Source organism: Scyliorhinus canicula, chromosome 10 (assembly GCF_902713615.1).
Source record: "Scyliorhinus canicula chromosome 10, sScyCan1.1, whole genome shotgun sequence".
NCBI classification, from domain to species: domain Eukaryota; kingdom Metazoa; phylum Chordata; class Chondrichthyes; order Carcharhiniformes; family Scyliorhinidae; genus Scyliorhinus; species Scyliorhinus canicula.
The window spans coordinates 147,364,430-147,380,366 of NC_052155.1; the positions used below are offsets into that span (position 1 = coordinate 147,364,430).

The 15,937-nt window shown below is 48.1% G+C and overlaps 1 protein-coding gene across 1 annotated transcript in view; it reads right to left on the reverse strand.

The window, feature by feature from the left end:
* The window catches only part of mlh1 (mutL homolog 1, colon cancer, nonpolyposis type 2 (E. coli)), a 95,588-nt gene that overhangs the window by 25,260 nt on the left and 54,391 nt on the right, over nt 1-15,937 (reverse strand). The window contains exon 12 of the mRNA XM_038809840.1: nt 876-1,201. Within this exon, the coding sequence (XP_038665768.1) occupies nt 876-1,201 (326 nt within the window). The remainder of the gene's footprint in view (nt 1-875; nt 1,202-15,937) is intronic.

A 15,937-nucleotide genomic window follows, 5' to 3' on the forward strand; every position in this document is an offset into this window, starting at 1 on the left:
ATAAAGAACTAATGAGAGCAGAACTGAAGCTTAAGAGGGAGGAGGAGCTTGGAGGTGGGGGGTGGAGATAGAGGATGACATATGGGCAGACGCTTTGAGTGGAATAAACACGACCGCAACATGCGCCAGGCTCAGTCTGATCCAGTTCAAGGTCGTACATCGGGCCCACATGACGGTGGCCCGGATGAGCAAATTCTTTGGGTTGGAGAACAAATGTGCTAGTTGTGCCGAAGGGCCAGCGAACCATGTACACATGTTCTGGGCGTGTCCTAAACTAAGGGGGTACTGGCAGAGATTCACGGATGTCATATCCTGGGTATTGAAAACTAGGGTAGCAATGAGTCCTGAGGTAGCAATTTTTGGGGTTTCAGAGGACCCGGGAGTCCAGGAGGAGAAAGAGGCCAACGTCTTGGCCTTTGCTTCCCTGGTAGTCCGACGACGAATACTGTTGGCATGGAGAGACTCAAAGCCCCCGAAGTCTGAAGTATGGCTTTCGGACATGGCGAGCTTTCTCGGTCTGGAGAAAATTAAGTTTGCCTTGAGAGGATCGCTGTCAGGGTTCGCCCGGAGGTGGCAACCATTCGTTGACTTCTTCGCGGAGAATTAATCTATCAGCAAGGGGGGGGGGGGGGGGGGGGGGGGGGGGGAGAAGAGAGGGCGTTGCGGGGTTTAGGGTATCCTAGAGTAGGGGGTTGCTTAGGCAGGTTCTGGCAAGTGGGGAGCCGATGCTTGCTTGTCTTATTTGCTTTTTGTACACTACGGTATAATGTTGCTGTATTATATGCCAAAAATACCTCAATAAAATTGCTTATTAAAAAACAAAAGAAGAATGTTCAGAAATTCAACAGCTTTCTGCCTTGACCACTTCCATTTACCTGGATGGGGCATTGGATGAGTCATCATTGCAAGGATGTAAAGATTCCTGGAGTGTTTTGCTTGAGCTCCCGGCTTTTTCCACAGCTAGTAAGTCAAAGTCACTTAAATCCTCCATCTCAGAATCCTGATTCCTCGTTCCTCCATCAGCAGAAATACTGGCGGGTGGTCTCTCCAGTGGTTTGTTGATTGGTTGAAGGAAGGCATCCATCTTCTGTTCCTTGGAGTCTGTCCGCACCATCTGGTGGGCATATGGCTTGTCAAGGGAACCCGGAGCTGAAGGTTTGACAAAGTCACTGGAGGATATGACTGGGCCTGGCAGTAAAGTCTAAGAAGATTTAAAGAGAAATTTCCATTACATACTAAACATGTACAAAATTGGAAATGCTTTTGCATTTATTTTATTGCTGCTACTCTATGAAAGAGACTACATAATGTACTGCAAATAACTTTCTATATAAAACACTGGAAATAGTGAACACAATGTGTTGTATTATTAAATGTTTCTGATAACTTGGTTTCAAACATCAGTATTACCAATTGTTTTAAATAGGTGACCAATGATCAGAAGATCCAGGTTTGTACTTTTAGTCAACATTTATATTTCCATATTACTCAATTCGAAATGACTCAAACTGCTAAGGATTTAAGGACTTTACAAGGTAGGTTCGCCACAAGCCAAGACCTCAATGCAGTCGGACTCTTCTGCCTCCCACTGGCCCCAACTCCTCTTTGCTCCCTCCAAGCCTCAAATATGTCCAGAAGACCAGAACTAGGGGACACAGTTAAGAGGTCTACCTTTTAAAACAGAGATTAGTAGCAGGATTCTCTGTTCCTGGAGCAGGATTCATGGACTTCCATGGCAGCAAAACTGGCGCCGCACCCAGACCGAGTTAGGGACTGTTAAGGTTCTAGACCAGCATCATGTGAAACACAATCGATTCCAAAGAGAAACGGTGCAGGATTTGGCAGGTCTGTGATTGACATTCGGGAGGCTGACTTCTCCCCACACAAACCATCCCAGTCAACAAGACGGCACTGGTTGTGCTGGAGCATGCCCATCCCGCTGATGGGTCGGCTGTGGCCAGAGGGCACCTAGTGGGATGCAGTGTTGGGGACATCCATACAACCTGTGGCCCTAAGTTCACAGTGGGCAGAAGCCCCCCGGCCAGCAGTACGACTGCCAGCATACTATGACAATGTTGGACACTTTCCGTACCCCCACTCTCTCCCTCAGCGATTTTTAAAGGTACAAGTGAACCTTGCCATTGGAAATTCGCCCCAGTTGAGGTGGAGCATGCGGAGGCCCCGGAGAATACTGGGTCAGGCCCACAAATGCTATGCCAACGGCGTTTACTGTATTGTGTGCTCTGGAACGCATTGATGCCGCTGTCGAGGTGACAGAGAAATGTGATTTGGCGTGAAACCAGCACATGCCACGATTTTGGCATAAAAGCCGATTCTCCGCCCGATCACATTTCCCGATTTCAGCATCGGACAATGGAGAATCCTGCCCGAGATTTTTTTCCCGCTCAGGGTTATTAGTCTGTGGAATTCTCTTCCGAAAAAACAGTGGAAATGAAATGAAAATGAAAATCGCTTATTGTCACGAGTAGGCTTCAATGAAGTTACTGTGAAAAGCCCCTAGTCGCCACATTCCGGCGCCTGTCCGGGGAGGCTGGTACGGGAATCGATTTAGCCTGGTGAACTAAACCAGCTCATTGAATATATTCAAGGTAGGGTTAGACAGAGTTTTGATATAAAAGGGAGGGGCAAACGGGAATGTGGTGAAACCACATCAGCCATGGTCTTATTCAACGGTGGAGCAAGCTCAAGGGGCCGACATACGTTGGATGGTGGAAAGATTAAGGGGAGTCAGGTAGTGAATTACTCGCCGCAGAATTCTCAGCCTCCAAACTGCTCTTGCAGCCATTGTATTTAGGTGGTTGGTCCAGTTAGGTTTCTGTCCAGTCTGCCCCACCAGTGACAGAGACTGTAGGCCACTCATTGAATTCCTCAGTCACCTGAGAACTCAATTTTTGAAAGAAGTATATTTGTTAGGCTTTTACATTTTAGAAATGAGGCAAAGATACAAAATAATACCATACACAACAAGAAGCACAAAAAACAGCTTAGCGTACATGGGCACTAGCACCGCTGCCAAGGATCCGGGTTCAATCCCAGCCCCTGGTCACTGTCCGTGTGGAGCTTGCACACTCTCCCCGTGTCGGCGTGGGTCTTACCCCCCACGACATAAAGATGTGCAGGGTCAGTGGATTGGCCATGCTAAATTACCCCTAATTAGAATGTTTTTAAAAAATACATACATGGGCACAGAATACCATCACAACTTGCTTGGCACAATAATTCCACAAAGCTGAATGCTCTTATGAAATCATTAAGAACCGAAGGAAGAAGAGGGTAGGCATAGACATGACAAACTTCCACACCCTCGCACACCGCACAGGGCTACAACCATTAAACGTCAGGATAAATTTCCCGCAGCCAGATCTCGTGCACCTTGACCAACATAAAATTCCCTCGGCCTCAGCAGTGTCCCATCATAGCCATCTCCTTCGGATATCATCAGACCCAACTGCACCCATGCAGAAGCCAAGAGTGAATTCATCATAGCCAGCTTTACAAAAAATAAAGTAAATGTGTGAAAATCCAAGTTCGAAGGGGAAATGACATACCTACCCCATAACGCAACCTAACCCCAATCCAGGCCCAGAGCCAAACCATCATCATTCATATAATTACAACATTTCAAAGAGAGGACTGGCAGCAACAAGTCCACATTGTTCTCAGACCCAGGGCCTTCCATAGAAGAAGAAGACGAGGAATGACGAGAGCTACTAGAGCAAACCCACCGGATAACAAAAAGATCAGAATGCCACCCAGGCCCTGACTCACCACAGCGCTCGTGAAACTTCATCAACAAAAATGGAATAAGCCACTCAACCGACAAGACGACAACTCAACAACAGGATAACCTTCAAGGCACAGAACCTAATGTACGGAAAATCATTCTGGTCCCAATCGAAGGTGGGCCCTTCCCCAGGAAGAAAGGAATCGTCAAAGTGTCCCTCACCAACAGGGCTCCCTGGGTGGGAGGGCCAACTCCCTCACCCCTAATGCCATGGGTCCCCACCCCACCAACCAGACCCACCCAGAAGAAAAGCCAGCACCATTGCAAAAAGAACACTCGAATTAGACCCACTCCTGAACATCCATGCCACCAATACCCAACCAACCTCAACATAAAATAATATATTTTAAGATAAGATAAAGTATAAGATAAATATAATATAAAATATTAAAACATGCTGCTTTGCAGAGAGACTTGGGTGTGCTAGTGCATGAGTCGCAAAACATTGGTTTACAGGTGCAACAGGTGATTAAGAAGGCAAATGGAACTTTGTCCTTCATTGCTAGAGGGATGGAGTTTAAGACTAGGGAGGTTATGCTGCAATTGTATAAGGTGTTAGTGAGGCCACACCTGGAGTATTGTGTTTAGTTTTGGTCTCCTTACCTGAAAAAGGACGTACTGGCGCTGGAGGGTGTGCAGAGGAGATTCACTAGGTTAATCCCAGAGCTGAAGGGGTTGGATTACGAGGAGAGGTTGAGTAGACTGGGACTGTACTCGTTGGAATTTAGAAGGATGATGGGGGGGATCTTATAGAAACATTTAAAATTATAAACGGAATAGATAGGATAGATGCGGGCAGGTTGTTTCCACTGGTGGGGGAAAGCAGAACTAGGGGGCATAGCCTCAAAATAAGGGGAAGTAGATTTAGGACTGAGCTCAGGAGGAACTTCTTCACCCAAAGGGTTGTGAATCTATGGAATTCCTTGCCCAGTGAAGCAGTTGAGGCTCCTTCATTAAATGCTTTTTAAGATAGAGATAGATAGTTTTTTGAAGAATAAAGGGATTAAGGATTATAGTGTTCGGGCCGGAAAGTGGAGTTGAGTCCACAAAAGATCAGCCATGATCTCATTGAATGGCGGAGCAGGCTCGAGGGGCCAGGTGGCCTACTCCTGCTCCGAGTTCTGATGTTCTTATAAGTCAGGACTAAACTTCACTTCAAGCTCGGGGTAATGGCAAAGGCAAGCTGAGACACCCAGTGGAGACTCAGCCTTCGAGCCTCCGGGAAGAGTAAAAGAAGGAAGAGAGAGCAAGAACTACTCATTTGGGCAACCAGGGAATCAGTATCCAACACCAACCCCCCCCCCCGACCTGTCTGGCAACCTCTTCACTCACACCAATGCGGAAAGCCAGTCACTCAGTCAACAAGGGGAGGGGGCATCACACCTACCCCAGGGAACAAAAAACAGGATATCTACTAAGTACAGTGACCCAAGTCTGGAATCGAACCTGGGACCCTGGAGCTGTGAAGCAACTGTGCTACCGTGTTGTCCTTGAGAGGATCTCTCAAGGATTCCAATGCTCAAAGCAGGAGACACCATTATATCTGTCATGGGAAAAGGGGGCGATAACTCAACCAGTTCAGCCACCTCCAATCCCTCATGGTGAACATCAGGAACAAGACAATACAGGACCAATGATCAGTGGGCCAAAGCGACTACTGGCCTCGAAGACAGGATATGCTGGGCTCCATCCAAATCTGATACACTCAGCATAAATCAAGATCACTGTAACATGGCAGCCAATTTTCATACTCACTTGGGAACTTGTCTACTGCCTCTCACTAGGGACCGGGCCCAGGGATATACTGAACTTTGTCCCCGCCTTCTCCCAAGTCCTTCAGGATGGACAAAAAGCCATTAAAGCAGGATTTTGACAATACGGGGGTGGGACCCCCACCAGAAAAGTGCTCTCTTCAGTGCAAGAATTTCCTTGTGCGGCTCCATAAAAGTACCCAACAACTCTTGGAAGTGAGCCTTGACGAGCTACACCGCAAAGGCAAGATTTTCAGGTAAGATAAAATCTCCATTTGCAGCTATCATCCGATGCACACAACACTGCCAAGGTGAAAGCCTGCTCATAGTTCCAGTGGCAGCCATGGAGTGAGTTGTCACACATTTGGTGGCTCCCACTTTAAGTGGAACTTGTTGGTCCTTCTCTGCCCGATTTTGGCGCTGTTTGTTGGTTTGAGGTGCATGAGCTTTGAGGGACTGCAATACTCCACCAGTGGGGCCATTTATGTCTTAGCAGACAAGGAGTGTAACAAGTAAGAGGCAGCAGCTTGACTGAGAGCATATTCGAGGTGCGACACAGGAAAAGATGGCAGAGAGTGCTGGGGTGTCATTGCCCACCCAGGAGTCTACCGCACAGCTTGTGAACTTTTTTAACTCTAAGTTCCAGCAGCAAAGGAGGCCTCTGAGGATCCGGAAAAGCTGGTGGAGCCACTTAGGGCGGCTATTGAGAGAGTGGAGCAGAGGCTGGGGGTGCAAGGTCTGGCACTCCAGAGGTGGAGGAGTCATAGAATCATAGAATTTACAGTGCAGAAGGAGGTCATTCAGCCCATCAAGTCTGCACCAGACCTCGGAAAGAGCATCACCCACGCCTCCACTACAAGATTTCTGGTCGTGTTTCAGAACCTCCCCATTTTTGATCCCAAATTCATCTTTACAAATTGAATGGGTGGAGAATGCTCCGCGAGTGAAAAGGGTGTTTCTGGAGCGGGATCGACGAGAGGGAGGGCAGGCTTTGCCGAGCTTGTTGAATTACTACTGGGCAGCAAACATCGCAATGGTTAGGAAATGGGCGGCTTAGCTGGGCGAGCTAGCTCACTGAAGCGCAGTGGGGGGTGAGCAGATGTTATGCTTGTTGAAGGGGTTGGTTTACATAGTGCTGTTACTGGGGTGGGTGGAATGTTCTGCAGACGGGGGAGGGCTTTTGCTGTGGGACAGAAAGGAGGTCGGGGGCGGATGCTGCCTGGGGGCGGGCCGGCGGATGCATGGGGCTCGGACTGGAGACTGGCCTAAGAAAGGCAATGGCTGATCGGTGAAGGGGGGGTTGCGATACGCCCCCCAACCAGGCTGATCACCTGGAACATAAGAGGGCACGCGTGTTCGCGCATTTGAGGGGACTGAAGGTGGACGTGGTAATGTTACAGGAGACACACCTTAGAGTAACTGATCAAATTAGATTAAGGAAGGGATGGGTCGAACAGGGTTTTCCCCCCGACGATGTCACAGGCCACTATCCCATTGATCCTGAAGCAGGACCCGGAGCTATGCGGGTCCTATAAGTCGATATCCCTACTAAATGTAGGTGCCAAACTGTTGGCCAAAATCTTGTCCTTTAGGATTGAAAACTGCATTCCGGACGTGATTGGGAGGACCAGACGGGATTAGTTAAGGGTAGGGAGTTGGTGGCCAACGTAAGAAGGTTGGTAAATGTGATCATGATGCCCCCAGAAGGTAGGGACATGGAGGTAGTGGTCGCAATGGACGCAGAGAAGGCATTTGATCGGGTGGAATGAGAATATCTGTGGGAGGTACTGGGGCAGTTTGGATTTGGGCGGGGCTTCATTGACTGGGTCAGACTGCTGTATCAGGCTCCCGTGGCAAGCATACGGAACAACAGGTCAACATTGGACTACTTCAAGCTGCACCAGGGATGAGACAGGGATGCTCCCTCTCCCCACTGCTGTTTTTCGTTGATCATTGAGCCGCTAGCAATTGCGCTGAGAGCCTCAAGGGGCTGGTTGGGGGTGGGGGGAGAGGAGAGAACACAGTCTCGCTATACGCAGACGACCTGCTCCTATATGTTTCGGGCCCGCAAGAAGGGATGAAGAAATTATGAGGATTCTGGGGGAATTTGGCCGGATTTTGAGTTATAAACTGAATATGGGGGAAAGTGAGATGTTTGCGAACCAGGCAAGGGGGCAGGAGAGGTGATTGGGGGTGCTACCATTTAGGGTGGTAGGGGGAAGCTTTTGGTACCTAGGCATTCAGGTGGCTACACAAGTTAAATTTGGCCCGATTAGTGGGCCAAATGAAGGACAATTTCTGAAGGTGGGACGCATTCCCACTGTCACTAGCTGGGAGGGTGCAGACAGTGACAATGACGGTCCTCCTGAGATTCCGGTTTGTGTTTCAGTGTCTCCCCTCTTTATTCCACGGTCCTTCTTTAAACGGGTCAACAAGGTGATCACGGGCTTTGTATGGACGGGCAAGACCCCGCGAGTAAAAAAGGGGATGCTGGAGAGGAGCCGGAGGGAGGGCGGGCTGGCGCTGCCGAACCTTAGTAATTATTATTGGGCGGCGAATATAGCCATGATCAGGAAGTGGGTGGTGGGGGGAGGGTCTGTGTGGGAGCGAGTGGAGGCGGCATCATGCAAAGGCACTAGTTTGGGGGCATTGGTAACGGCGCCTCTGCCGTTCCCGGCACAGCACTCCACCAGCCCCATGGTGGTGGTGACCCTGAGAGTCTGCAGACAATGGAGGAGACATGTGGGAGCAGAGGGAGCATCCGTCTGGTCTCCAATCTGCAACAATCACCGGTTTGCCCCGGGAAGGCTGGATGCAGGGTTTTGAAGATGGCCGAGAGCAAGGATTGAGAGGATGGGAGATATGTTTATAGAGGGGAGCTTTTCTAGCCTGAGGGAGCTGGAGGAGAAATTTGGATTGACAAGAGGAAATGAGTTTAGGTACCTGCAGGCGTGAGACTTCCTACGCAGGCAGGTCTCAACCTTCCCGCTCCTACCGACAAGCCGGATACAAGACAGGGTAGTTTCCAAAATGTGGGTGGGTGAAGGGAGGGTTTCTGACATCTACAAGGAACTCATGGGTTAGAGGAGACGCAGACCGAGGAGTTGAAACACAAGTGGGAAGAGGAGTTAGGAGGAGATAGAGGATGGTCTCTGGGTGGACGCGTTAAGTAGAGTCAATGCGTCCACATCATGTGCCAGGCTCAGCCTGATACAGTTCAAGGTCGTTTACCGGACTCACATGACAGTGGCTCGGATGAGCAGGTTCTTTGGGGTAGAAGATAGGTGCGCAAGGTCTGTGGGGGGGGGGGGGGGGGGGGGGCAGCGAACCACGTCCATATGTTCTGGGCATGCCGGAAGCTTAGGGGATTCTGGCAGGATGTCATGTCCAAGGTTTTGAAAACAAGGGTGGCACCGAGTCCAGAGGAGGCGATTTTTGGAGTGTCGGAAGACCCAGAAATCCAGGAGGAGAAAGAGGCAGCTGTTTGCTTTCCTGGTGGTCCGGAGACGGATACTATTAGCTTGGAGGGACTAGTTTAGTTTAGAGTTGGGGGTTAGTAAAGGTGGGCCTGTAAGGGAGGAAGATGGCTTTTGCACTATGTTTATATTTTCATGTACATTGTTTATTCTGTTGTTATAAAACCATAAATACCTCGATAAAATGTTTATAAAAAAGGAAATGGGTGGCGGAGGAGGGGTCGGTGTGAGGGCGGATGGACGCGGCCTTGCGTAGGGGGACCCGCTTGAGGGCGTTCTTTTTGGCACCGCTTCCGTTCTCATTGGTTCGGTATTCCACGAGCCCATTGGCATTGAGAGTTTGGAACCAGTGAATGCAGCACTTTGAATTGGTGTATGTGTCGCGGTGGGTACTGATTTGCGGCAATCATAGTTTTGCACTGGCAGGGTTGGATGAGAGGTTTTCATACACAGTGAATGGTAGAACCCTCAAGAGTATTGACAGTCAGAGAGATCTAGGTGTACAGGTCCACAGGTCACTGAAAGGGGCAACACAGGTGGAGAAGGTAGTCAAGAAGGCATACGTCATGCTTGTCTTCATTGGCCGGGGCATTGAATATAAGAATTGGCAAGTCATGTTGCAGCTGTATTTAGTTAGGCCACGCTTGGAGTATAGTGTTCAATTCTGGTCGCTACACTACCAGAAGGATGTGGAGGCTTTAGAGAGGGTGCAGAAGAGATTTACCAGGAAGTCGCCTGGTATGGAGGGCACTAGCTATGAGGAGCAGTTGAATAAATTCGGTTTGTTCCCACTGGAACGACGGAGGTTGAGGGGCAACCTGATAGAGGTCTACAAAATTATGAGTGGCATAGACAGAGTGGATAGTCAGAGGCTTTTTCCCAGGGTAGAGGGGCCAATTACTTGGGGGCATAGGTTTAAGGTGCTAGGGGCAAGGTTTAGAGGAGATGTACGAGGCAAGTTTTTTTTTTACACAGAGGGTAGTGGGTGCCTGGAACTCACTGCCAGAGGAGGTGGTGGAAGCAGGGACGATAGTGACGTTTAAGGGGCATCTTGATAAATACATGAATAGGATGGGAATAGAGGGATACGGACCCAGGAAGTATAGAAGATTTTAGTTTAGAAGGGCAGCATGGTCAGCACAGGCTTGGAGGGCCGAAAGGCCCGTTTCTGTGCTGTACTTTTCTTTGTTCTTTGATCTAGTGGCAGCAGATGGGGATAGAGTACTTCAGGGATTTGTTCATGGGAGAAAGGTTCACTGGCCTGGAGGAACCTGAGGGTTCGTATCAGCTACCAAAAGGAAATAGGTTCAGCTATTTCAGGTGGGTACTTTGTTAGGAAGGAGGTGTCGTCCTTTCCGACGCTGCCGCCTCTGGTGCTGCAGAATAAGTTGTTGCAGAGGATGAGGGCAGAGTGGTGGATATGTATGGGGAGCTGATGAAGAGGGAGGGGGCTCCCGTGGAGGAGGTTCGACACAAGTGGGAAGAGGAATTGGGGGTCAGTGTGGGGAGGGAAGCTTTGAGGAGGGTGAATGCTTCCTCGTCATGTACACGGTTAAGCCTCATCCAATTTAAGGTGGTGCAATGAGCGCACATGACGGTATCCAGGATGCGACAGTACTTTTCAGGGGTGGAGGATAGGTGTGGGTGGCTTGCGGGAGGACCGGCGAATCACGTTCACATGTTCTGGGTGTGACTCATGAGTTTGAGGGAGTTCTGGAAGGGATTTCCGGATGTAATGTCTAAGATTCCTGGGGTGGAGGTGGTTCTGAGTCTGGAGTTAGCAATATTTGGAGTGTCGGAAGATGCGGGAGTTCAGGTGGGGAGAGAGCCGACATCTTGGCCTTTGTCTCCCTGATAGCCCGGAGACAGGTTCTGTTGGGTCGGTGGGACTCGGAAATGTTATTCGTGGGGGTGGAGGAGGGGTTCACCTCGAGGTGGAAGCTGTTTATCAACTTCTTTAAGGAGTATTGAGTCATCAGCAGGTGGCGGGGTTGGGGAGGGAACAGAAAGAGGGAGTGGGAAGAGTTTATTTGTTCTATGGTGTTTGGGGGAGATAGGATGAAAACAAAAAGAGAGGCCGGCTCTGGGTGACAGTGGATTGAATGGGGTTGGAGGGTGGGGGCGATGCAGGGAGGGAGGGTTGCTGGTTACCTATTGCCTGGGGTGGCTTTTGCATTTTTGTGCATTTGTATATATGAAAAATATCTTCAATAAAATGTGTTTTTTTTTTTTAAAAGGTGAAAGCCTGTTCAACAGCAGCTGCACCACTGCAAGCAGGGCCCCATCTCAGCCGCCATGAGCAAACAAGGAATGTAGCATTTTATCTCAACTCTTTCTCGCAAAGATACCAACCAAACACTTCCCAGGACATAGCACAAACCATGTAACCCAAAAATAGACAAATACAAACTATGCACCTGGATGAAAAGGTAGATTAAAGATGAGCAGAGCCGGAGCCCGAGGAAACGCAACCACTCCCATGCTCACATCATGTGACCCCACCCACCCAAGAACTCATTTTTAGTATGGAAGCAAGTCATCCTCGACTCAGAGGGATTGCCCAAAAAAAGAAAAGTAGTGGAAAGCACTGAAGTGTTATGGGAGAGGTGTTTTCAGAACCCCAAAATGTATCATGGAGTTCAACCAACCCCCACCTTTAATGGATTGTTGCTTTTGAAGCACGCGGCTTGTTCCCCAGGTGTAATATTACAATTATGGACACGTGGTTTTTAAAACAAAACAATGTTTATACCATGAACTTAAATTAACCTTTTAAATAAACATTGAATCTCTTAACACCCCTTACTACAAAGATAACCTGAAAATAATACAACACTATCCAATCCTGCAAACTGTTCCTTTACACATCCAAAAGACTTAACAAATCCTTCAAACAGAAGCACATTCGATTTATATTCAATACCGAGACCTTTTTACAATTCCGATTTCACCAAAGGATTAAGAGATAGTCCTTCATGGCAGAGATCACCAGCAATGCAGCTCACAGCCACACCCAAGCTTTCTTCAAACTGAAACTAAAACTCCCAAAAAGCAGAAGTGAGCTCAGTTCCTCCCTGTGATATCACTTCAGTAATATGATCAGCTTCATTTCTTAAAGGTACATTTCTTAAACATCCAATTCTTAAAGGCACTCTCACATGACAGAATTGTCATGGACATAGGTGGCAAGAAAGTGGGTAAGGGAAGAAAAAAGTTGATTTGAAATAGGAAAAAATCAATTTGGTGGGGCACAAATGCACCACTAGAGATGTCATGTCTGTGGATTTTGGCAAGAAGGTATAAACGAGCTGTTTGGTTTTGGGGGACTATGAGATGGAAGGCTGTGGAGGGGAAATCTCTAGAGGAAATTAGGTCTTGGAAATGGTGCTTTGACGTTCGAAGGTGGAGCTGTGTTTCAGGAGAAGGTAGGAGGCGGAGTTGGCATTCGGCGTCCTGTAAGGTTTATTTCAGACAACAATGGCACCACCCTTGTCAGCGGGTTGAATGACTAGGTTAGTGTTGGAACTGAAAGAGCAGAGTGCTGCAAGGTCAGAGTGAGTGAGGGGAGCAGAGAGATTAAGATAGTCAATGTCATGTCATCAGTTCTCAATTGAAACGTCGAGAGAGGATAAGAGACCAGAGGGAACAAAGTAGGTGGAAGGAGCATTTTCAATACAGAAGAGGTGATCAGTTGTACAGGTGGTTGATTCCTGGGCAAAGAAATTGGGGTGAAGGCGATAGATCAAGTGTCACAATTCATTGAGGTGAGGGTACAATTGGATACAGCTGAGTCCATTGTTAAGGACTGATTATTCAGGGTTAGGAAGGAGACAGTCAAATGTGATCATGAAAATATATATATATATTTTTTAATTGAGAGTACCCAATTCATTTTTTCCAATTAAGGGGCAATTTAGCATGGCCGATCCCCCTAACGTGCACATCTTTGGGTTGTCGTGTCTAAACCCACGCAAACACGGGGAGAATGTGCAAATTCCATACGGACACACGGACGGGATCGAACCTGGGACCTCGGCGCCGCGAGGCAACAGGGCTAACCCACTGTGCTACCCAGTATCATGAAAATATGACAAGGTGTCAGATTGAAAGAAGGATGGAGTTAGCAGAAAGTAAAGGAATAGAAGGCTCAGAAGGGAGCAAAATCCATGAGTTGTTAATGCTCGAGATCCACAAAGTTTTCAAAAGAAGACATTTTTCTTTTGTTAAATTGCAGAATGAGTCAAAGGATGAAGTGGCGCCACTGACTTCCCCATGTGCTGTCGTCAAGGGAGTGAATGTCATTGATGAAGCAGCTGAAGAAAGCTGGGCTTAGGGCACTAACCTGATAAGCTCAAAGAACAAAGAAAAGTTCAGCACAGTAACAGACCCTTTGGCCCTACAAGCCTGCACCAACCATGCTGCCCGTCTAACCAGGGCAGCACAATAGCATTGTGGATAGCACAATCGCTTCACAGCTCCAGGGTCCCAGGTTCGATTCCGGCTTGGGTCACTGTCTGTGCGGAGTCTGCATATCCTCCCCGTGTGTGCGTGGGTTTCCTCCGGGTGCTCCGGTTTCCTCCCAGTCCAAAGATGTGCAGGTTAGGTGGATTGGCCATGATAAATTGCCCTTAGTGTCCAAAATTCCCCTTAGTGTTGAGTGGGGTTACTGGGTTATGGGGATAGGTGTCGACCTTGGGTAGGGTGCTCTTTCCAGGAGCCGGTACAGACTCGATGGGCCGAATGGCCTCCTTCTGTACTGTAAATTCTATAAACTGAACCTTCTACACTCAGAGGTTCGTATCCCTCCATTCCCATCCTATTCATTTATTTGTCAAGACCTCCCTTAAACGTCACTATTGTACCTTCTTCTGGCACATTCTCTGGCAGAGAGTTCCAGTTACCCACTAACCTCTGTGCAAAAAAACTTCCCTCGCACCTTAAACCTATGTCCCCTAGTAATAATTGTCCACTGTCGGATAATGCCAGACTTGTAGCTATATTAGCTCGGGGGTCAGTTAGTTTTGAAGCACAAGCATCCAGCACTACCTCTAAGTTATTGTCTGGATCCATTGTTTTTGCTCTATCCAGTGCATTCAGCCAATTCTTGACATAATGTGGAGTGAATCAAATTGACTATAAAATTACATCTGTCACAATGGGAATCATAAGGCTGAGATAGATCAACCACAGAGCATTTGGCTGAAGAGGACTGCAAACACTTCAGCCTTGCCCTTTGCTTATGTGTTGGGCTCTACCATCATTGAGGGTGGGGTACACAAGCAGATTTTTCTTCCAGTTTGTTGCTTAATTGTCCATCATCATTCATGATCGGATGTGGCAGGACCGCAGAGCTTTGATCTGATCTGCTGATTGTGGGATTGTACAGTATATTGCTTCCACTGTGTTGTAGGTTCACTCGGTTGGCATTCATTTCTTTTACTATGTTTGATGCTGTTTCTGGCAGGCTCTTCTGTAATCCTCATCGAACTGGGGATGATCCTCTGTCTTGATGGTTATGTTAAAGTGAGGGATATGCTCTGCCATGAGGTTACAGATTATGCCCAAATACAGTTCTGCTGTCAATGATAGTCCACCATGCCTCATGGTTGTCCGGTTGTGAGCTTCTTGGTGTGTTCTGATTCTATTCCATTCAGTGCATAGTGCCAGATGGCACAGTAGAGGGTTCCTTTAATGTGAATATAGAACTTTATCTCTACATGGACAGTGAGCTCATCACTCCAACCAATGCTGTCATGGACAGATACATCTGGTGAGCAAGAGAGCAAGATGTAGATGAGGAGAGTTAGAGATAGAGAAATACAGCACAGAACAGGCCCTTCGGCCCACGATGTTGCGCCGAACTTTTGTCCTAGGTTAATCATAGAATTTTGGACAATTTGTCATGGCCAATCCACCCAACCTGCACATCTTTGGACTGTGGGAGGAAACCGGAGTACCCGGAGGAAACCCACGCAGTCACGGGGAGGATGTGCAGACTCCACACAGACAGTGACCCAAGTCGAAATCGAACTTGGGACCCTGGAGCTGTGAAGCAATTGTGCTATCCACAATGCTACCGTGCTGCCCTTAAGAAGTTAACCTACACTCCCTTATTCTACCCTAATCCAAGTACCTATCCAATAGCCGCTTGAAGGTCCATAAATTTTCCGACTCAACTACTACCACAGGCAGTGCATTCCATGCCCCCACTACTCTCTGGGTAAAGAACCTACCTCTGACATCCCCTCTATATCTTCCACCATTTATCTTAAATTTATGTCCCCTTGTAATGGTGTGTTCCACCCGGGGAAAAAGTCTCTGACTGTCTACTCTATCTATTCCCCTGATCATCTTATAAACCTCTATCAAGTCGCCCCTCATCCTTCTCCGTTCTAATGAGAAAAGGCCTAACACCCTCAATCTTTCCTCGTATGACCTACTCTCCATTCCAGGCAACATCCTGGTAAATCTCCTTTGCACCTTTTCCAAAGCTTCCACATCCTTCCTAAAATGAGGTGACCAGAACTGCACACAGTACTCCAAATGTGGCCTGACCAAGGTTTTGTACAGCTGCATCATCACCTCACGGCTCTTAAATTCAATCCCTCTGCTAATGAACGCTAGCACACCATAGGCCTTCTTCACAGCTCTATCCACTTGAGTGGCAACTTTCAAAGAACAATGAACATAGACCCCAAGATCTCTCTGCTCCTCCACATTGCCAAGAACCCTACCATTAACCCTGTATTCCGCATTCAGATTTGTCCTTCCAAAATGGACAACCTCACACTTGTCAGGGTTAAACTCCATCTGCCACTTCTCAGCCCAGCTCTGCATTCTATCTATGTCTCTTTGAAGCCGACAACAGCCCTCCTCACTATCCACAACTCCACCAATCTTCGTAT